Source organism: Castanea sativa, chromosome 2, assembly GCF_040712315.1.
Source record: "Castanea sativa cultivar Marrone di Chiusa Pesio chromosome 2, ASM4071231v1".
Classification (NCBI taxonomy): domain Eukaryota; kingdom Viridiplantae; phylum Streptophyta; class Magnoliopsida; order Fagales; family Fagaceae; genus Castanea; species Castanea sativa.
This window is the reverse complement of record NC_134014.1, coordinates 11,316,516-11,339,397: the sequence shown is the minus strand read 5'-3', so window position 1 is coordinate 11,339,397 and position 22,882 is coordinate 11,316,516. Positions and strand designations below refer to the sequence as shown.

The following is a 22,882-nucleotide window of genomic DNA, read 5'->3' as shown; positions in this document are numbered from 1 at the left end:
AAACAGAGATAACTAGGTAAACTATCCTACCCAATGAATTTAGCAAATGTCCCTTCTTTTTTCTTCCTTTTTTTTTTTGTGTGGCAATTGAATGTGTCCAGCATAAAAACAACTCAACCATATAAATAAACACCAAATTTTCAAACTTGGTGGTCAATTTATCAAAGAAAAGAATCAAACCACAATTAAGTATTAGAATTCAAGAAAAACATACTAACCCAGTTGGTACACTATAATTAGTGGACAAACATTACTCATGAATCGAATTAACAAACCCAAAAAGAAAAAAAGAAAGAAAGAGAAAGGTGGTGATGGTGATGGGTAATTTTTATGGTTGACAAGGGAGTGAATACAAGTGTGGAGAAGAGACTGACTGACGGCAAACGACAGCTCCAAAATCTCATCACATTCTAAAGTCTTTAGCAAGCCCAGCTCTCTCAGCTGCTATCGCCGAACTCCCAAGTCTTCTAGCTCGTCAACTCTCCGGTCATCGCATACACTCAACATAGAGTTTTTGAAGAGAAAAACAAAGATTGGTAATAATGGACAACCTGGAAATGATTTGTAATAGTTAAAAAAAAAATTACTGTATTAGTAGTGCAACAATCTACCAACAAGAATTAGAAGATGAAAAAGACTATTGAGGCAATGACCAATAAATCACATAAGGCAGCGACAAAAGAATATTACAAATGGTGGACTCAAATATATTGATGCTTGAAGGCTGCATCAAGCTATTCACCATAAGATAGATGTGTAGTTCAGATTGTTTGCCATCTCATCAAAAAAATTTAAAAGGTCTTCAAGAGATATCAAATATTTATTTTTGTATTTAGCCATTTGGCTATTCACCATAAAACAGATGTGTAGTTCAGATTGTGTAACAACTTAACTAATAAACAAAGAAAAAGCTTTATTTCTCTACTTATGAAACTCCAACATTCTAACCACTTATAATCTGATCCAAAAAAACATTAAAAAAAAGTGTTAGTGCAGCCATCTTCACTGAAGCATTTTATCAAACATATACATGTATATGTCAGTTAGAAAAAAAAAAAAAAAAAAACAAAAACAAAATACACCTGTGTAAAAAGAAAAAAAAAATCAGAAAACAGGAAAAAAAGAAGAAGAAGAAGACCTTCTTGCAACGTCAGGTGTTGAAAGTGGTGAGAAAACTTCTGGCCTTAGGGGTTGGAAACAATGAGAAGGAGGGACAATTTTGAACATTTTCCGACAAGACAAAGGCAGGTCTAGTTGGAACTGGTGATGTTCGGCGGGGTGCCTCCATCTCCGGAGGCGATGCTAGGCAGTGGCTATTGAGCTTTCGAGTTGAGAGAGAGAGAGAGAGAGAGAGAGTAGATGGAGGTGCGGGTGTGTGTTGCTATGCAACAGAGAAAGAGAGAGAGATAAAAGTTTTGATTTTGCATAAAGGTAAAGCGTGTTGAGTGGCGGGACTTTGAAAATTTTCAAGGGTATTTTTTTACTTTTGATTTAAATGAGCTAGTTTACTGATTTGTCATTTTTATACAGGTGTCGAATTTTTATTGGAGCATGAAACACCAACTGGATGCTGATCTGGAATTCCAAAAATGTCATATACTTTCTCCAGGTTGTGGCTTTCCTTGCCCTGTTTGTGGGTTTCCCTGGGTGGGTTTCCCTTGCCCAGCCAGTGGGTTTCGCGTCGTCGAAAGAGGTAGTCAGCTCAAAATCTCAAGGTGCTGATTAACTCCACTGTAGCTCTGAAGGCTTGTCAACAACGGTGTGGGTTCTTTGCTTTGTGGACCAACCCATATTGGAGTGAAGGGGCTGATCGTTCCTGGTAATGAAAGACGGTGGTTGGGTCTTTGCAAAGTGGAGAGCTTACATTTTATCTCAACAACACCTCATCTTGGCTACAGGTAAATTTGTTATTTAAAAGGTCACAGATTTAGGAGTTTTGTGTTGGATTATTGAATATATGAAGTAAGGTGATTAAGGAAGTTGAACTATGAGCATATTAAGCCTTAATTGCTGTGGACTTGGGGATAAAAGTGCTGTTGGAGAGCTTTCTAAGCTCATTAAAGTTCAATGTCCCCGAATTGTATTTCTGATGGAGACTAAACTTAAAAAGAAAGGCATAGAAGAAGTGAGAGATCAATTAAAAATGGATAATGTAGTGTGTGTAGATAGAACTGGAATGGGTGGAGGTTTGACTCTGTTATGGGATTCAGAATAGGATGTGAAATTGAAAACCCTGTCAAAAAGCCATATAGATGTTATTGTGACAGAGAAGGATAGGGTTTCATGGAGATTGACAGGTATTTATGGGCACCCTGAAACATTGAAACGTATTGAGACATGGAATTTGATGCGCCTACTTCATCAGCAAGTCACATTGCCATGAATATGCATAGGAGACTTCAAGGAGGGGGACCAAGAAGTGAGTGGCAAATGGCGAATTTTTGAGAAGTGCTGGATGATTGCAGATTAAGGGACTTGGGCTTTAAATGTGCTAGATTTACATGGTGCAATGGAAGAGATGAATAGGATCGGGTATATGTTAGACTCGACCATGGGGTAGCTAACCAAGAATGGTGTGATCTTTTTCCTCATTTTGAAGTTCATCATTTAAGTTTTTCAAATTCAGATCACATGGCCATTGCGGTACAATTAAGAAGGCAATCGCAACTTCAAACTGGGATGTATAAAAAACAATTTCGTTTTGAGGAAGCATGGGTGAAAGATGAAGGCTGTGAGGACACAATTACAACTGCTTGGTCTATTTCCTTCAATGGAAGTCCTATGTTCTAGGTGTGTAACAAAATAAAAGAATGTAGGAAGCGGTTGTTAGCCTGGAGTAAAATTCATTGTGTGCCTTAGGCAAAAAGATTGAGGAAAAGCGAAACAAGCTACAATTGCTAGAGCAAAACAACAGGGATTCATCGTGGGCTGAATGTGAAGCTCTTAGGCATGAAATTAATATTTTAATTGAGAAAGAAGAAATTTATTGGAAACAAAGATCCCGTATCAGCTGGTCGCGTGAAGGTGATCGTAATACAAAATTTTTTCATGCGAAGGCGTTTGCAAGGAAAAAAAAAACTCAATTGTCTCGCTAAAGGAGATGGATGGTATGGTGATAGAGCAACAAAGTGATATAGAAGGGTGATAATTCAACATTTCTCAACTCTATTCCAATCTTCAAATCCAAATGCTATTGAAGAAGTGGTGGCCCATATTCCTAGAGTAGTTATAGAGGAGATGAATGATTGGCTTGTGAGAGATTTTCATCCAGAAGAGGTTCGAGTCGCCTTATTTCAAATGCACCCTTCAAAAGCTCCAGGCCCTGATGGTATGACTGCTTTCTTTTTTCAAAAGTTTTGGCATATAGTGGGTACTAATGTAACTAATGCTGTGCTATCATGTCTAAATTCTGGAATTATACTTCGAAATATAAATAATACCCATATAGCACTAATTTCCAAAACCAAAGATCCTGAATTAATCACACAATATCGCCCCATTAGCCAATGTAATGTGCTATACAAAATGTTGGTCAACTGGCTAAAGCTCATCCTCCCAAATTTAATTTTTGATACTCAGAGCGCTTTTGTCCGGGGAAGATTAATTACAGACAACATTTTAGTTGCATATGAAACTTTGCATAGCATGAAAAAGAAAAGGTGGCGCAAGATTGGTCAAGTAGCTATTAAATTGGACATGAGCAAAGCTTATGACAGGGTTGAGTGGGGTTATTTAAAAAGGGTGATGGAGAAAATGGAGTTTCATGCAAAATGGGTGCAATTGATAATGGCATGCATAACAACTGTTCATTCTTTTATTTTAGTTAATGGCAATCCTACATGTTATATCTTGCCTTCTAGAGGATTGAGACAAGGTGACCCTCTGTCACCTTATCTCTTTCTATTTTGTGCTGAGGGGCTTACTACTCTGCTCAGAAAGGCAAAAATAGATGGAATTATAAGAAGAGTGGCAACTAGCAGAGGTGGTCCTTGTATTTCTCATCTCTTATTTGCTGACGATAGTTTATTATTTTTGTTGTGCCTCAGTAGAGGAGTGCCAACAAGTCAATTCTTTGCTCAATCTATATGAGGCTACTTTAGGACAAAAGATTAATATTGATAAAACTTCTCTTTTCTTTAGCAGCAACACTGGATTAGAAACTCAAGAATTAATTAAACAATCATTGGGTGTAGAGACAGTCCCAGAATACAAGAAGTATTTAGGGCTTCCTAGGGTCTGTTTGGATAGAACTTATTGCTGAAAACTGAAAACACTGTAGCAAAATAATTTTAAAATGTGTGAATAGTATCGCGGGACCCATTTTTAATGAAAAAGTGGCTGAAAAGTGAAATTTGTGGGTCCATGAACAGTGCACGAATGCACTGTTCATGGAAGACTTGGTCAACAACTGCGGCTGGGAAGAAAAAAAAAAAAAAAAGGGAGCCCAGACGCTGGACGTGGACGTGGACGCACTATCCAAACACATTCCTAGTATAGTGGGGCGCAACAAAAAAGCAGCTTTTGCTCCAATCATTGAAAGAGTATGGAGTAAACTAAAGGGATGGAAGGAAAAGATGATGTCTTAAGCTGGAAGAAAAATTTTGATTAAAACCGTGGCACAAGCTATCCCCATATATGCCATGGGATGCTTTTTGCTACCAAAAGGCTTGCTTAAAGATCTTGAAGGGATGATGAGCAGATTTTGGTGGGGTCAAAAGATACAAGAAAGGAAAGTACACTGGTTGAGTTGGTCTAAACTTTGTTTGCCCAAGTCGATGGGAGGACTTGGGTTTCGGGATCTTCATTCTTTCAACCTAGCCATGTTAGCTAAACAAGTATGTTGGCTTCTGAAAAATACACACTCCTTGTTCTATCGGGTCTACAAATCAAAGTACTTTCCCAATACATCTTTCTTAGATGCCCCATCACTAAATTCAGGGAATTTTGCATGGAAAAGTATAGTGGTTGCCAGAACTGTATTGGATAGTGGATTGAGATGGCGGGTAGGAACGGGAAATAAAATTTGAATTTGGCAAGACTGGTGGCTTCCAACCCCACCATCATTCAAGGTGGTAACTCTGTGCCCCTAAATGTCATCAATGGTCACGGTAGATACCCTCATTGATCCAACTACAAGATCTTGGTGAGCATCCATGATTGATCATGTCTTCCTCCCACATGAAGCTGAGGTTATTAAATCCATCCCATTAAGCAATAGACCGGTGCAAGACATCCAAATTTGGGCATTCACAAACACGGGTGAATATTCGGTAAAAAGTGCATATAAGATGATCCAAACTCAACATCTGAGATCTTCTCATGGCCAATCATCCAATCACTCACAAAGCAATAAAATTTGGAAAGCGATTTGGGCAGCCAAGGTATGTAACAAAATCAAAACTTACATTTGGAGAGCTTGTAGGGATATATTTCCTACTAAAGCTAATCTAACTAGAAGAAAAAAATTGTTTGATGCTGGATGTGATTGTTGTGAGGATGGGGTGGAGTCAACAGACAATGCCCTACTAAGCTGTACATATGCTGACATGGTTAGGAAGTCCACATGCTTGAGGGAGATAATGGCTCATAGCACAAATCTCTCATTTGTGGATGTGGTTGATCACATAATGCAAAGAAAAAATGATCCAGAGATTGCAATATTTTTCACAACCAACTGGATGATTTGGAATAAGCAGAATGAGGCCCACCACGGTACTTCACGTCCTGATCCCCCTTTTCTAGCCATGACTGCTATAGCCTGTGCTTTAGAATATTTGGAAGCTAATTATGGTTTGTCTTGAGTTTTAGAAAGATAGTGTTGTTTTTTTCTTTGGCAGTCCTTGATGTAACTTTGATTATAGTTGATGGTTTTGTTAGTTGATGAGAAAGCTATGTGGCTAGCTCATATTTAGCATGGTTGTTCTATGTTGCCTTGCTTTTGTATACATTTATTTTTTCTTGGAATAAAATTATGCCCTTTACTCTCAAAAAAAAAAACAAGCTCATATTGAGAAAGATAATCTTTAACTGAGTTAAGTAGAAATCAAATGTATAAAGCCTAGAGAAGCATGTCTAATAGTCCTTCACCATCTAGACCAAACACACACACACACACACACAAAATGATGTCTAAAACCCGTAGGCCATATTTCCAGGATACAAAGTTAGGCATGTATTGGCATGCCTTCAAGGTTGTTGAAACTTAATTTAGATTAAGATCCTATTATTTTAATGATTGGATAGTGCTACAATGTTTAACTAATATGATCAAGATAAGATTTTAGATCTAAATCATGGAATTAGTAGGGTCACAATCTCACCCAATCCTTTCCCTTTCACACGTTTATAACTTATTATTTAGACATTTGAAGAAAACTTTGGGGGGAAAAAAATTGGAAACAAATCCATCAATTCTCCAAGATAAAAACCCATAGCCCTAACGAACATTGTATGTATTAGAATTTTTGTCATCATATGTTGAATTAATATATAAAAACTCTCTCTCTCTCTCTCTCATTTATTGAAAGCACAAAATAAAAATGAAGGCAATAATGTAATGTTTAATTGACTTTTTTTTAGAAGGTTTCAATTTATGATATTCACTCTTCATGATAGCTCTTTATCACTAGACTAAGACATCAATCGGGTTTTGGTGTAGGTGAGTATTAGACTCAGATATCTTATTCAACTCTCAGAAACTTTACCAATTAAGCTAACTGGAACCCACTAATACTTGATTAACTTATATACTTAATTGAATTAATGCTTTTAAAATCAAAACTCATGTTGATGCTATTGTTATCAACTTATAATATTCTATAAAATAAAAAACTTATTTATATTTATTATATGATATTTACTTCCATAATTATATATTATCAATTTCATTTTCTATTACAGAATATTTTATAACCTATGTTGAGGATTTTTTTTTTTGGAAGATATGCTGATGATTCTTGAACACAAAATTACTACCAGTGATTTTTTTTTTTTTTTTTTTAAGCATGATATTGTAGTTCTTAATCTGATTTGGGAGGCCATCCTACCGATTCTTATAAAAGGGTATCAATTTTAATAACAATGCATGCCTCTCGCAATGGCACTACCAATCAAATCCAAACCAGTGTTTTGCGAGGATAAGGCCAAATGTTTAGTACCTTTGGTGACTCCGATAGTCGGCAAAAAAATGAATGAAATTAGCCATCTTATGAATTATTATGATATAATCTCACTTGGAGTAATAACAATACTAACAAAGTATTGGTTGTTTCTCCCATGTTTACCCAATATTATTCGGCTATTATTACCAAGTATAATCAGCCAAAAGACAAGTATAGTAGCAGGTGCATAAAAGCATGCTTTTATAGGCCACAACATTATTTGTCCTAAATCAACAATTCTCTCCTAATACAATGGTAAAAGCCAACAGACAACAGTAATGGAGAGAGAGACTAACATATGATTTTATGAGAATCTAAATTACATCAACTGGTTGTAGCTGGAAAGTGTGAATTTGTGCAACACCAATCAATTGATAATGGGTCCAAATTATTGTGTAGTTTTGTGCTAATAATTTTAAGTAATATGCCATTAATCTTTATTTTATAGTTTAGGAAGATAATTTATTTTTTTGAAGGCTACGAGAAAAAGCAACATTTTGCCCAGTACAAGGATTCCATGGTGGTGAAACTAGAACCTTCCAAAATGACTTAAGCTTATACCAAATTCTAGGACAAAACTTGTGGCTTTCACTACCCTTTCACTACCGCTAAGGCCTTTGCTTCCTCATTATGAATCCCCCTTTTGTAGTTGCTTACATAAACCCACTAATCTGATTCTTTTGAGTTTTATAAAATCTTTTGCATTTTTTTTTTTGGAACATTTTAAAGGTAAAGCAGTCCACAAAGACAAAACAACATCGTTGTTCAACTTTTCTTTATTGATAGGTTGGATTTCCATAAATTCCAAGCATATTCGGCTTCTTTCCTTTCCAACACTGCCTCCAATCAAAGCTTACCTCCACTGAGCTCGTTCCCACTCCACCAAATAACCCAAGCTGTGGTGCAAAGCATTGCTACGTCCAGCTCTTCTCATGTCTCAAAAATCTTGTACACAACTTCATTAAAAGTTTAAAACATGTTTGAGAGTTCAACATCTCATCATGTATGTGCATTACTTGTGCTCCAAATATCAAGTATATTTTAAGGGGGAAGGGGAGAGACAGAACTTATGTACGATTTCTTAAATGTACCTTCGGTCCTCTATTTATATTAGAGATGCTACGTCCACAATATTTTTACAACAAATCACAGGTGGTTAGTTGTTATTGATTTAAATTTGAACCTAACACTAAGATTACTTTTTTGCCCCTAACAATAACAGCCAGTAACAACCTGTCACTTAGGATTTATTATAAAAATGTTGTGAAAATATTGTGAACATATCATTTCTCTTATTTATATTCAATCATATGGTTATATTGTCCAATGCAACACAAATGGTATTATCTTCCCTTAATTAAGGATAATTAAATTTTATGCACTTTAATCCCTCATTTTGTAAAAATAATTTTATTCAATTCTTTTGTCCAAATCTATTAACAAACAACCGCCATTTGAAGACATTCATGTGAAGCCTCATTTAGTAGATTTTCTTGTTTGATGAGCACTGTTTAAAATTAAAAAAAAAAAAATTAAGCAGCTTCATTTTGTTTGATGTATTTGGATGGAATGGGTGAGCTCAAGTTAACTTAACTAATAAAGTTTCTAATAAATTGAATAAGAGATTGAATAAGAGATCTGAAGTTTAATTCCCGCCTACACCAAAAATCGATTTGTATTTTGGTCTAATGATAAAGAGTGATCATTATCAGCGGACGCTATAAATTGAAACTTTCCAAAAAAAATTTCAAAAAAAAAAAGTATTTGATTAATTCATTCTAATAAAGTGAATGATTATGTGTGAGCTACCCATCCATAATGGGTGGGGGTGCAACTTTAACCCAAGGGCAAGGGGCATGCCGAATATTGACTCCACATAGTTGACAAATCAACATATTAACACCACATCCCACCTAGGCAATCCTAATATACATCCAACCACTTTAATGCCTCAACTTGGTTACAAGCTTACGTTACTAAGCTCGACGAATGATTAAAATGAATATATATATATATATATATATATATATATATAGGATTTATTTGACAAAAATATTAAAGGATTAAATTAAATTTTAAAAAATGGTCCTATTAATAAGTATCTTTAATGTCCCAACTTGGTTACAAACTTAAGTTACTAAGCTCGATGGATGATTAAAATGAATATATATATATATATATACATATATATATATATATATATATATATATAGGATTTATTTGACAAAAATATTAAAGGATTAAATTTGATTTTAAAAAATGTTTCTATTAATAAGTATCTTTAGGGTTTTTATTTTTTATTTTTTTTTATAGTAAACAGTAATACTTATTAAAATACACACAAGAATAGTAATAATGATATTTTAAACCGGATATTTGTTAATAGACCATTTTGTGAAAATTTTAATATACATTTTTATGAGAAATATAAAAAAGTTGTAAAAAAAATTAATTATCTTCTTCTATAAATTTTTTTTAAAAATAATTCATAAACCAATATCTTTAAAACATTTGCTAGTTTTTTCTAAAAAACATACCAAAAAAAAAACCTCACAGACAGTTTACATTGGCACGTACTCCAGACATCTGAAGTGTAAACCCTAAACCCCAAACACTCAAACAACAGAGAGTAAAACCATCCAGACCTAGCTAGAGCTGCACACCCGGTCTCCAATGGCGCCGAAGAACCAGCAGAGCAACAAGACCAATAAGCGAAAGCATGTTCCAGCAGCTAAGCACGACGCACCAGACCGCCCCACCTCCAAAAAACCCAAACTGGCCGCCCCAAAACATTCGGGTCCTCCCACCACAACCAAGCGCTCCGAAAAACTCTTCAAACCTAAGTTCCCGAAATCGGAACCCGATATGGTAAAAAAACCTCCATTGTCGAAGCGAGAACGTCGTATCAATGCCAAGGTGCCCTCTCACATTTTTTTTTTCTTGGGTTTCTGTTATTTCATGATTTTTTTTTTTTATGAACCAGAATTTGAGGAAAAAGAATAAAGAAGAAGTTTATTCTTTAGTGTTGTTAATTTCAGTCATCGTAAAACAATATGTTGATGTAATTTGGTGAATGGGAATTGAATTTGGACTGTTAAAGGTTGATTTTTTTTTTTTTGGGTTCTTATTTTTCTGGGGTTATTGTATATTGCAGGAATTGGCAGAGACTAGGAAGAAGAAGAGGAAGCCATATTACGAACTTGAGCATGTGGGTATTGTTTACTTGGTTATGTTTGTTATAGATTTGTTGAACTGAACAGTAATCAGTATGCGTTTCCTATTCAGTTAGAAAGAATGTTTTATGGAATCAGATTAGTCTGGCAGGAATTAATAATGTCTCATATCGAGGTTTTTGTTAATTAAAGGGATACAATCTTTGTTGTAGCATAGAGGATAGCAATGAATTGAACTTTGGTTCTTATGGCCAATGAGCTATAGCTCGAATGCTCGAATGGCACATCCTTTACCCAAGAGAATGGGTGGAGGGTTATGTCAAATGTGGTGGGTTCAAAATCCAGTACATATTGTAGCATGGGTTTCTATTGCAGTATTTCGTAACAGAATTTGGCTAAGCTCATCTCTCACAATTTTATAGGAACTTGCATCTCTATGGGAAAAGATGAGGCATCGCAATATTAAGAAAGAAGACAGATCCAAGTATGTATTTTGTTACATTTTACAAGTATTAAGAGCGTGAATCTTCCTTTTTCTTTTATCTATCTTTTTCACCTTTTATTTTCCATTTCAATTATATTAAGGTTGGTAACTCACTTATCAAAAAAAATTATATTAAGGTTGGTAACTGAAGCTCTTCAAAAGATGAGGGGAAAAATTTCTGAAATTGCAGGATCCCATATCTCTTCTCGTGTTCTGCAGGTATCCTTTTGGCTTTTTCTGTGCAATGGTGTTGAGTTTCAAATTCCTTTTTAATTGGAGTTGCATGTTGTTAATCTGTTTCTTTTACCATAGACTTGTGTAAAGTACTGTTCACAAGCTGAAAAGAATGCGGTATTTGAAGAGCTTCAGCCACATTTTCTTACTCTAGCAGGCAACACTTATGCGGTTCATGTGGTGAAGAAAATGTTAGACAATGGTATGGGTCAGCTTGAAAATGAATTTAGAAACTGGACAGGAATGGTTCATTTGCGTTTTATCTGCTACAAGACCTCTGTTTTTCTTGTCATATGTTAAACTACTCTCTTTCTCTCTCTTTTTGCAGCCTCCAAAACACAGCTGGCAGGGTTTATCTCCTCCCTCCATGGGCATGTGGCTTCTCTTCTTCGGCGAAAGGTTGGATCAATTGGTATGTTTTAAATATTTTGGTTTCGGTTATGCTCCTTTCTTGGGTTTCTTCCTAGTACTTGGATTATCAAGAATGGAAGGAAATTGCCAAGGTTATAACTAGAAAGATTGTCATTTTTTACAATTTTCAGTTTTTGATTCCTTTGTAATCACTTAAGTTTGCTTGATTTAAATTGTATATGTTCTCATTTTGCAATTACTTGATTGCTAATAAAGGATATCATCACCTTCTCTCTCTTCTCCTGCAACATAGAACGATAACATTAGTATGTAGGGAGTTTTAGACCCATAAAGGGGAGGGAGTAGAAGTTAGTCATAATGTATATCAATTTCTTGTGGCACTAGCATTATTTATTAAACAATTGACATAATTCTAGATAATTATGTCAATGTATGTATTTCCAGTAGGTTGTCATCCACATTTTTCTCAAACCCTAGAGATGTTTAAGGTTCTAAATATTTCAGTTCTTATTTGAATACTATTTTTTGGCAGTTATTGAGCATACATATGGGTTAGCAAATGCAACACAAAAGCAGGAACTTGTAATGGAACTATATTCTGCAGAGCTTCAGTTGTTCAAGGATCTGGTCTCATTGAAAGAGAGCAGGTAAAGTTTTTATTTTTCCCTTCAATCTGTGCTGTTGGGAGGGTGTTGGTTTACGTTTTCTTACTGCCTTTTTCTTTTTTGAATTTATTTATTATATTTATCAGACAGAAAAATGATTTATTCAAATAAAATTTCTGCAATATGTGCCCTTCTCTAGCATCTATATATTCATCAAAGTGACATGTTCAACATTGGGTACTACAATCTAGCAACCAAATAATCTCGTATAGCATATTTGGCAATTGAAGCTCCAAAAAGTGAAAATTATAAGTTGCCAAGAGCCTTATAGCTCAACTAATTGTCATCTCCTGATATTTCCAACAGAGACATCCAAGGTTCAAATCCCCCCTCCCTTGTTGTAACTATTGATATTTATTTTAAAGTGAAAATCCTGAGTTCTATTGTTTCTTTTTCAAAATTTACGTTTTCAGATCTCTAGATAGTTGCTAATCCAATTTTCACACGCACACATGTGCATAGGAAAGAAAAGTGATAGATAAAAAACGGTAGATCTTAGTGGAAAAAATTGGTTTGGAGCAATGTCCTGCCAACCTAGTACATGACAATTCAAATAAACATCCACATGTACCTTTAGTCATATAATTTATTTGATTTGATAATCTTGTGATTTGCTTAAACAACTTAATGGGTCATCTAAAAAAGTACATGTGAATGGTAATTTGAATTGCCAAATAATGGATTGGAGTAGTATACACTCTGGATTGTAGTATATATAGAAGTACTTAAATTGAAGATGTTACCTATGATTTTGGGTAATTGGTCGAAAGGTATCGTCACTTATGAAAGCTGGCAACCAGCAACCTATTGTGCGAGTTGATTACCTTTTTACTACACTAGATTCACTTGCACTATGTTTCTTTTTTTTTGGGCCTAGTTTTGGACACCTATGAGGCTATGACTTCCAAAATCATGCTGGTTGTCTTGGTGCTGTATTTTCTTTCTTCATATTTTTATTTTTTATATTTCAGGTTAGTAGATGTAATCTCGAAGCTAAACCTACAGAAAGCTTCAGTCTTACGACACATGAACAAAGTTGTTCAACCAATTCTAGAAAAGGGAATAGTTGACCACTCTATCATACACAGGGTGTTAATGGAGTACTTCAGCATAGCTGATCAGGTGTTTTCAAAATTTCAAGATGCACTATTCATTTTTAAAAAAAAAATTAAGACAGTTTTATTGCCTGCCTTTTTGGCTTCTGCTGGTAGTTTTTCTCCTGTTTTCTAACTTAAGTTTGTTGAAAGCCCTCTGCTACAGATGTAATCCAACAGTTGTCGAGTCCACTCCTTATTCGGATGATCGAATCCAAGGACGGATCCAGGATTGCAATGCTCTGTGTCAAGCATGGGAGTGCAAAGGTATGTCACTATTGATGACTAATCTTAGGTTTTTATCTTAATAATGGTTAAAAAGAGAAAATAATCTTGTTATTTATTCATCTTTCCATACTCTTAAGATTTGATTGTTGTTGACTTGTGATTTGTTCTTCAATTCTGTGTTTTATTTTAGGAAAGAAAGAAAATCATCAAAGGAATGAAAGGCCTCATAGGCAAGATAGCTCATGATCACGGTGGGAGTTTGGTAAGGACTTCAACCTTCAGGGTTCTGTCAGCTGAACTTTTGTTATTCCAGAAAAATTTAAATGTGTAGCTTACATGCTTCGTCTTCTGACTCATATCTCCTAGGTTTGATTGAAAATTTCATTTAGTGATCTATTGTTTTTGTCAGTCTGCGGTGTCTTACTTAATCCATTTCCAAAGTTTATGGGTTGAGATGTTTTTCTTTTCTTTTGAATAAAAACTTATAAAAAAGAATGTTCAAGATGTAAATGTTGTCATGTTTTGAAATTATATTGACAGTCATATAGTCGATATGTAGTATCTTGAAAAGTTCAAATACTTTTAAGACACATTTAGAATGGTTTGACTTACTCTGATTGCAACTTTTAAGCATCCATTTATTGGTGTGGAAAGTGAAAATATGTTGATAAAAGGGGTTGTTCATGATGTAAAGTTTGGTATGCTACAGAGTTGAACTAGCAGCTTACTTCCTGGAAAACGCCATTTCAGAAAACAAGACCTCCAAGCACAAAATTACTGACCAAGAAAACAGGGATACATGTTTTAACTTAATATATTTTCCTTCCCTTCAGATTTCTTAGTCTCTACTTATCTAATTGTAAAAGTAGGACTATTTAGTTCCTAATGCTATGAACAGTGGCTAAAAGATTAATAATTTCAAATGTCACTGGAAAGGAATCATCTGAGTATTCTGATCACCCCTTGCCAGCAAGTATTTCCATGAAATTTCTATCCTTTTATATGTTTGTGATAATTTCTTTACATTATATTTAATCAAATATATGCTAGATTTTTATTGGAAGTTTCACTCTCTCCCATTGATTTCAGGTGCTTGTCTGCATTGTTTCAACTGTTGATGACACGAAGCTAATAACAAAGGTTGGGTCTTATTTCAAATTTTTCATAAATTGTGCATGTCTAATGCAATATAATTTTCTAATGGAAATTCAACACCAAACTGTCCTGATTACAGGTTGTGATTCGCGAGATTCGAAAGATTTTGAAGGAGCTTGTTTTTGATAAGGTTTAAACCCTTCTCGCTCTTTTTTAATTGTTTTGATATAATGATTTCAAATATAGTCTAACATGGTATTCTCGACTAATATGGATGGTCTAATGAGCCTTTATTTAAATGTGGCCCATAGCCATTTCTTGTGTTAAAAAATTATAGTGATTCTTGAAGTGGAACAGGACTCTTATTTATCCTGGATCGGGTAGTTTGTGGATATGTTAATTTTCTTTTGGAAATAATTGTAGAATGTACTTAGAGATTTATCTACAAACTTGACTTATGTTTTTCGACTATTTATATGGTTGTTTGGTTTTAACCTTACTCTATATGTTTGTATCACTAAGTGATTCTTGATCATTTGTAATTAGAACGGAAGGCTTCCGTTACTGCAGCTACTTCATCCAAATTGTTCACGCTATTTCAGTCCTGATGATCTGACTTCTCTCAATTTATCTATTCCTTCTCTCAGTGCCAAGGTGATTTTGAAACTGTTTTCCTTATTGTAGAACCATCTGTGAATGATTATGCAGCTATATTGGATTTAACTCTATTTTATTGTCCACTGGTAGGGTGAGTCAGAAGCAAAATCATCAAAGAATGAAGAATCCAATAAGACAGATTCCAAAAATGACACAGACACAGAAGTGACTGAAGTGGAGGGCAATGAAAATACTTCTGGTGATGAACTTCACCTAGTTGAGGGAGGAAAAAAAGATCCTTTCTTAAGGAGGCAGGAGCTTTTGGTCAATAGTGGTCTTGCTGAGGTTTGTTACTTTACTTTCTGGAATCCTTACTTGCATTTCGTTTTTATTTGACTTTTTTGGTTTAAATATGTGTCATTGTTACTTCTCTAATCATTTTGTTAATTACTTAAGACATATTGCATGTAATGCTTCATATATCTTAGTCATTATTGATGAGATTTTTAACCTCTAATGATGTAGATCTAAAGTTAGCTTAACTACTTGATAAACACTAACGTTAGTGGGTAACTTCAATGCTGGAATGCTTGCAGGGTCTAATTGATATATGTATCGAGAGTGCAGGAGAACTACTTAGATCAAATTTTGGCAAAGAAGTCATATACGAGGTACTAAATTTGTTTTCTATTGATTTATTATGTCATTGGAGTTCTACTTTTGTTTAAGCTTCCTCAATCTTACTTGTCTTTAATACGTGTTTGATAACTTGTACAGGACCTATTGGACAATCGTTCTTTCCTTGGCTGTATATATATATATATATTATGAAAATTAGGCACAATAAATTAATATGTTGGGAGCATCACTTTCTTCAAAAATCACATGTGGATTCTTGATATAGCCGCCCTTTCTAAAACTTAACCATCCCATCTTTGCCTGGGACCAATTCATTTATGCAGGTTGCAACTGGAGGTTCTGATAACATTCTCCGCCCAACTTTGGATGACAAGCTGAATACCCTTCATGCAAAAATAGCATCTCTGGCAGCAAAGTCATCAGAAGAATCAGAGGAGGAGCACGTCCTCAAAAATTTCCATTCCAGTCGGGCAATTAGAAAACTTGTCTTGGATTGCCCCACATTTGCTTGTACTTTATGGAAGAAAGCTCTGAAAGGAATGTGTGAGTTGTGGGCCAAAGATCACAGGTTAGGCTACACATGCTTTCAAATCTCATTTATTAACCTAGCATAAAAAGAGATGACTTCTCATGTTAATTTTTTGGTCCTATTCTTTTGATTGCAGCTGTAAGGTAATTTGTGCATTCTTGGAATCCTCTGATTCTAAGGTACGTGGACTGGCAAAAAAAGAGCTGCAGCCCTTGATAGATGGTGGCATTATCAAGATCCCTGAGACCAAGCATTCAGCAAATGAAGGTTAAAGTCATCTGTGGTGGATGAAAGAGGTTGTTACTTGATGGAGTAGAAATGAATTCTTGGGCATTGCTGGTTGGTTCCAGCACCTCTTGTGGTGGTTGGGCACTGGGTTCGAACCCCACCAAACCCCTTCCCTTTTATTTATCTAGCAAAAAGAAATGGTTTAATGTAATATAAAGAGTACCTGGAAGAATTTTTGACAGATAAAGGTATCTTAAGGGAGAGTTAAATTTTGAATACAGGGTGTCCTTTCATATATTATCTTTATGGTTTTGATGATGAAAGAATCTCAGATAACAATCTAAAAAGCAGCGAAAATGCCTGTACATTGACAATGTAAAGAAAAGCTACTGATGGTTGACACTTTTCCTTGCAAAGTTTTCTGTCTATCCTCTTGATATTGAAAGATGTGTTGGATTCTGTTGTTTAAATTACATACAAAGTAATTTACAACAAGTATATTGTCAGTCAAAATTTTGGCACTTTGAAAATTCAAAACCGGATGCTTGAAAGAGCATTATTAGACAATACATTGTATTTTGCGGAGGCAATATTGCACCTATTTTCCTAAGTCTAGGAACGCACACAAGCAGATTTGCTTCTAAACATTGCAGCTTCTGATCTTACTTCAAAAATTGGGGTGTCATACCTCCAGCTTCCTTTTTCACAATTCATCACATTCCCTGTCTGCAAGTACCAATGGTTCCCCAGTTTCTTGCAAAGTTGGGTCCGAAGATGAGGATAGCCTCCTTGGAATGAGTAGTCTGATGGATTGAAAACTGGGGATTCGTTTTGGGTTTTTTGGTTGCTTTGGAATAAATGGTTGGGTGGATTGAAGAGAGGGGATTCTTTCCTTGATGTTGCAGTAGTCTTCAAACAGTTCTCTATCACCTTGGCCTCCTCTCTGAATCTTTCTCTAATGTCTTTCAGAACTCTCAGAATTTTGTGAGACCTTGACTGGCTTGTATGAGTCCGCCCCTTGGGTTTTGAAGCACTGGAATTTCTAGCCGTATAGGGAATTGTATTGCACTCAAGGCAGAAGTATTTCCATCTCTCTAAATCAAAGGCTCTTTTCTTTGCACCGTCAGAGAGACATGTATATGCCTGCAGAGTGCAGATAGTTTTTTTTTTTTTTTTTTTAATGTTTGATATGAGAGTTCTAAAGGAAAATACTGATTAACAAAAGACAAAAAATGAAAAAGAAACTTTGCTGGCTTTAGTGTGATGATACGACACCAAGAATGCATTGCAAACGAAGACAATCAACTCATCAGTCATCATACCTAACATGCAGATGCTGTTGGTGCAATGTGGGATCTTTCATGACAAATTCTGTTGCCAAACTGAATGGTGTATAATTCCTATTTATGACTCTGTCAGGTGGGGGCAACCGGATATAATTCCGTGTATCCTAGTGGTTCATCCATATTGCATGTGTTCACTATCTATAAACTAGCCTAATAATGATTCTCACAAGAAAGTCAACAACCCTTGTTAATAAAATTACAAGGCACATGTGTTAAAATGTCCATTTTCATTATTGTGGTTAGGGAGGTTTTATGGGATGCCGGTATTTCAATAAGATGTCAAGAGTCTTAGACGCCCGCGTTAGCATAAAAAGAGAAAGAAGAAGAAGAAGAGAGTATTTTAGCTCTGTCGACTTATGTCTAAAAATTGCTACAATGAATGAATGATTGTATCTGGTTCAAACTGGTTCTAACTTTAACTCAATATCCTAATTCTAAGTAGTTTGATTTCGACTAGTTTAGCAATCTTTTTCAATCTTTAAGCATGTAAAAATTTAGCAAGATTGACAAAGATATGGAAAAGAACCAATCTAACCTCTGAGACAAGCTTGAAAGCAGTTTCAGCCTTGGGGTGCTTGTTCTTATCTGGATGAAGTTGCAAAGCTGCACAAAAAGCAATCCTCACAAAACAGGAAAAGCAAAATGCAGATGGGAAAAAAAATACTTTCCATCAATGGAACCAACCCACCAAGCTTATGGTATTGCTTGCGCAAAACTTCTGTTCCAGCATTTTCTTCCACCTATTCATAAAATCCATGAACAAAAAAGTTGCTACATCATCAAATACAAGAGCCTCAATAAAAAAGAAGAGACTGCTTAAAGAATTACATCAAGAAAGCTGACAAACAAAAAAGAAAAACATACTCCAAGAATGTGATACCAATCGATGAAATGTGATTTAACAAGGCTGCAACCTTGTCTATGAGTACAAGCAATGGAACGTGTTGAAATGGAGCAAATTTGTGTGACTAAACAGGCTTTGAAATCAGATTCTTGTCCCACTCTAGCCATTGGAAGAGAACAATGTGAGAGAAAATATTGGAAGAGAATGAGAAAATATGAAATGGGTCGCAATGATTGAAGAGTGGCTTTGTATTTGTGTGTGGCAGAGCCTTTTTGTTGGTCTTAAGAGAGAGAGATATGCAGTGAATAGAAGGTGGAGCGGTTAAGAAAAAAGAGCAACCTTTGCGGGATAGAGTTTTTGAAAGTGGATCAGTTGGTGGGAATGAAGAAGAGAGAGCAAGTGAAAAGCTCTTAGGAGAAGTTAACGTTAATCTTGCCACGTGGCGCTACATGAGAAGGTATAGGAGCATTTGGTCTTTCCGTTTTGATTTAACCTCAAATGGTTTAAAGTTTAAATTAAAAACCTTAATTAAATTTTAACCGAAACTTCAAAAATGTATTATTAAAATCAGAATTGTCAATTTGTCATAAAGGTCATGAATGTGTGCTTCCATTCTTGTTTTGCTTGAAAATAATCATCATTCATGATTGACAAATGTGATTGCTGTTATTTGTTGAGTAATGATGAGTACGAGACTCTTGTAGCTGTATTGGCAACTCTTGGTAGGCCTTTTTTGCCGAATAGTATAATTTGAAGAAAAATTTAAGAGAATGCATCCGATCAAGTTTATTTTGTAATGTAACACTTTTTTTGAACTTGAGTTTGGTAAACTTAAGTTTCACTTGGAACTCGAGTTTAACAAACTCAAGTTCCAAAAAGTTCTACATAACTAAATAAGTTTAGTTTGATGCATTTCTTCTAATTTTTTTCCTAAAATTATGCTATTTGGCAAAATTAGCCATCTTGATTTTTTTAATAGAGACATCCAATGTTCAAATCTTCATTTTCATAAGTCACAAGAACTATCGAATTATTAATTTTAAAAAAAGATCAATATTAAGGAGACAACATTTTTCACTTTTTTTTTTGTGTGGATAATTCGATAGTTACAATAAAGAGGGGATGATTCGAATCCTGAATGTCTCATTATAAAACCATAAGATATCAACTAATTAAGATATAAGACTCTTGGTTTTACAATTCTTTTTTCAGAACTTGTTTAAGATAACGAGTTGTGATTTAAAAAGCATCTCTTTCATTGCCAACACAACTTATATTATGCATCAATCACAACAAATCACGTTATCGGTTGTGAAAAAAATTGTGGAACTCTTTGTATCTCCTAACAAATCCATCTGTACTCCCTCTAGAATTTCATTGATTCATTGGATATATATATATATATATATAAGGCTAGAAAAGCTCACTAGGAATTTTTTTTTAAAAGGTTGGACATGAATTAAATAAGGTGAAAAAGCAGCCTAATTTCTTTAACCTTACTGCTCATCCAAATGAAAACTGAAGTGAGGGTGGTGTGGTGTGGGTGATTGAAGACTTGAAAGAGTGGGGCTGAGGACCAACCAACCAGCAAGAATTAAATTTTTTGGTAGGTTCTCTCTAATTTCAGCAGGTACCATATTGAATCTAGAAGTGAAATTACACGTGAATTTGGAGCCTATGGCAGGTGTGTCCCACGCATATAATGCCTAGTTGAAACCCAAGCCTGAAAAAGTGATTCAGAGTAGGTGAAAGTAATCAAATTGGCCCCTACCATGGGTCCTCTTTTGGAAAGCTTTTATTGCCTAATTGATTAGTACCTTTTCATGTAACAGAAGAAGAACTTGAAGTTGAAGTTGAAAATTCAATTCGCCATCGCTGAATTGAATATTGGCCCCTACTCAAGACTTCTTAAATGACTTGCATTGGCAACATTTTGTACAAAATGAATACATAAATTGTGTTCCAGTCACGGAATTGGGCTCTGTGATTGTCTTTAGTTTTTGTATCTGACTGCTAACTGTGACTATAGCCTATAGGGAAGTACTGCATGTGCAAAAATTCACATGACAATGAAGTATTTTGTTGAGCATATATATTGATTATTGTCACTTACGACTTACCAAAAAATAGGTAAGAGCAGCACAATCATATAATTTATTGGTTAGCATTGTCTTTTTGTAAAGTTACAAAAAATAACAACTTTCAAGATCACACAATTCTATTCACTTAGACAAATCTAATGTACAGCATCTACTAGATAGGGCTTAATTTTTTACTAATTTTAAACCTTTGTTTGTTACTATTATTGAGCAAACTTGTGTCTCCTCCTAACCCAATGTTTTCCACTTTCTCCAATCATCAAGTTGACAATCTAGGCCTTGGCCCTTGAGAAAATGACATTGGCAAGGCATTGCCATTGGATATTTGAACTTGTTTTCGAGATTGGCAGGGGCTTGTTTTGCATCAATGTAGCTTTTGTTTGTAGAGGGACAAGTTCCTATGGGACTAGGGAAATTCACATTTTTATAATGTTCAATTATATGAAATGGTCAAATTGAAGTAGTTGGAATTCAAAATCCAATGCAGGTTTTGCGGAATAGGTAGAAGGGCTCGACTACCAAGGCCTAGGCTACACTTTATTGTGTGCTTTTTTCTTTTTCTTTTTTTGCTGAGAAGATACGAGTCTTTTGGGTAAATATTGGTAAAAATGAAGTTTTTTGGGGTTATAGTCACTGTTCGAAGTTATTTGGGAAAATGAGGAGAGAGAGTGAATTTCGGCAACAGTGTTGCCGAAATTCGAAGAAAAGTATGAGAGAGAAAATCCAAACTGAGGAGAGAGAAATTTTGAGAATTTCGGCAACAGTGTTGCCGAAATTCCTTCCAAACCGCCGCTTCACTGAGTGCCCATGCGCGTGAGGGCCAAAAGCAAAAAATAAAAAAACGTTTGTGGCAATCCCATTGCCGAAAATGGAGGGAAAAGAAAAAAAAAAAAAAAAAAAGAGAGAATTACAGCAATGGGATTGCCGAAATAGGGGGAAAGAAAAAAAAAAAAAAAAAAATGGCCATGTAGTGCCGAAATAGGAAAAAAAAAAAAGGAAAATTCGCAATGGGTTGCCGAAATAGGGGGAAAAAAAAAAAGTGGCCATGTAGTGCCAAAATAGGAAAAAAAAAAAATAAAAAATAGGAAATGTGACAATGGGATTGCCGAAATAGGGGGAAAGAAAAAAAAACAAATGTGACACTACATAGCCACCTTTTTTTTTTTTTTTTGTCGCCCCTATTTCGGCAACCCCATTGCCAATTTTCCTTTTTTTTTTTTTTTTTTTTTTTTTTTTGGATTCCCCCCTATTTCGGCAACCCCATTGCCAATTTTTTTTTTTTTTTCTTTTCTTTCCCCACTATTTCGGCAACCCCATTGCCAATTTTCCTTTTTTTTTTTTTTTTTTTTTTTTTTTCCTTTCCCCCCTATTTCGGCAATCCCATTGCTGTAATTCTCTTTTTTTTTTTTTTTTTTCTTTTCCCTCCATTTTCGGCAATGGGATTGCCACAAACCTTTTTTATTTTTTCCTTTTCGCACTCACCGCATGGGCACTCAGTGAAGCGGGCAGTTTGGGCGAAGAATTTCGGCAACACTGTTGCCGAAATTCTCAAAATTTCTCTCTCCTCAGTTTGGATTTTCTCTCTCATACTTTTCTTCGAATTTCGGCAACACTGTTGCCGAAATTCACTCTCTCTCCTCATTTTCCCAAATAACTTCGAACAGTGACTATAACCCCAAAAAACTTCATTTTTACCAATATTTACCCAAAAGACTCGAGAAGATACACTTTATTGTGTGCTACATTTATAAGATCCATGGCATGAAATTTGTTTCTGGGTGGTATATTCAACGCATTCATGTTGAAGCAAAGAGCATTGCAATTACTGTGAAAAATGATTGTGCTGGAGCAGTATACAGTATAATTCAAGGCATTCACGTTGCTCAATTCACCCCCACCCATTTTCGCTTCGAGTACCAAAATAGTAATATTAATATTCAAGTGTAAACTTTAATAAAAATAGATGAAAATTTGTTCTGTGTGTCTATATATATATATATATATAATAAAAGAGTTTTACTTTATCTTGAGTAGAGTGATGCATGATGAAGAAAATATTAGACCTACTATTTAATTTTGATCACGGTGTTGAGAG

At 35.0% G+C, this 22,882-nt stretch overlaps 3 protein-coding genes across 4 annotated transcripts; 2 read left to right on the top strand and 1 right to left on the bottom strand.

Moving 5' to 3' along the window:
• Positions 1–5,153: 5,153 nt before the first annotated feature.
• Positions 5,154–5,801, top strand: LOC142624883 (uncharacterized). The gene has a single exon (XM_075798615.1). The coding sequence runs from the start codon at positions 5,154–5,156 to the stop codon at positions 5,799–5,801; it is 648 nt and encodes a 215-aa protein (XP_075654730.1).
• Positions 5,802–9,728: 3,927 nt separating this feature from the next.
• LOC142625844 (pumilio homolog 24) lies at positions 9,729–16,914 on the top strand. 2 transcript variants are annotated; one of them, XM_075799578.1, is made up of 17 exons: positions 9,734–10,076; positions 10,315–10,368; positions 10,756–10,817; positions 10,955–11,036; positions 11,130–11,253; positions 11,380–11,463; positions 11,956–12,070; positions 13,060–13,210; positions 13,336–13,449; positions 13,601–13,672; positions 14,500–14,550; positions 14,645–14,695; positions 15,052–15,159; positions 15,253–15,447; positions 15,699–15,773; positions 16,065–16,309; positions 16,407–16,914. In XM_075799578.1, exons 1-17 carry the CDS (start codon positions 9,834–9,836, stop codon positions 16,540–16,542), a joined length of 1,962 nt encoding a protein of 653 aa, XP_075655693.1. In that variant the 5' UTR covers positions 9,734–9,833; the 3' UTR covers positions 16,543–16,914. The 2 variants fall into 2 exon arrangements, with proteins under 2 accessions (XP_075655694.1, XP_075655693.1); XM_075799579.1 differs by lacking the exon at positions 16,407–16,914 and having other exon boundaries at positions 9,729–10,076; positions 15,880–16,137.
• On the bottom strand, positions 16,908–18,979 carry LOC142625845 (uncharacterized). Its single transcript, XM_075799580.1, has 4 exons — positions 18,709–18,979; positions 18,533–18,584; positions 18,380–18,447; positions 16,908–17,641 (listed from the first exon to the last, which is right to left on the bottom strand). The coding sequence occupies exons 1-4, from the start codon at positions 18,853–18,855 to the stop codon at positions 17,111–17,113; spliced, it is 798 nt and encodes a 265-aa protein (XP_075655695.1). The 5' UTR covers positions 18,856–18,979; the 3' UTR covers positions 16,908–17,110.
• Between the last annotated feature and the right edge of the window lie 3,903 nt (positions 18,980–22,882).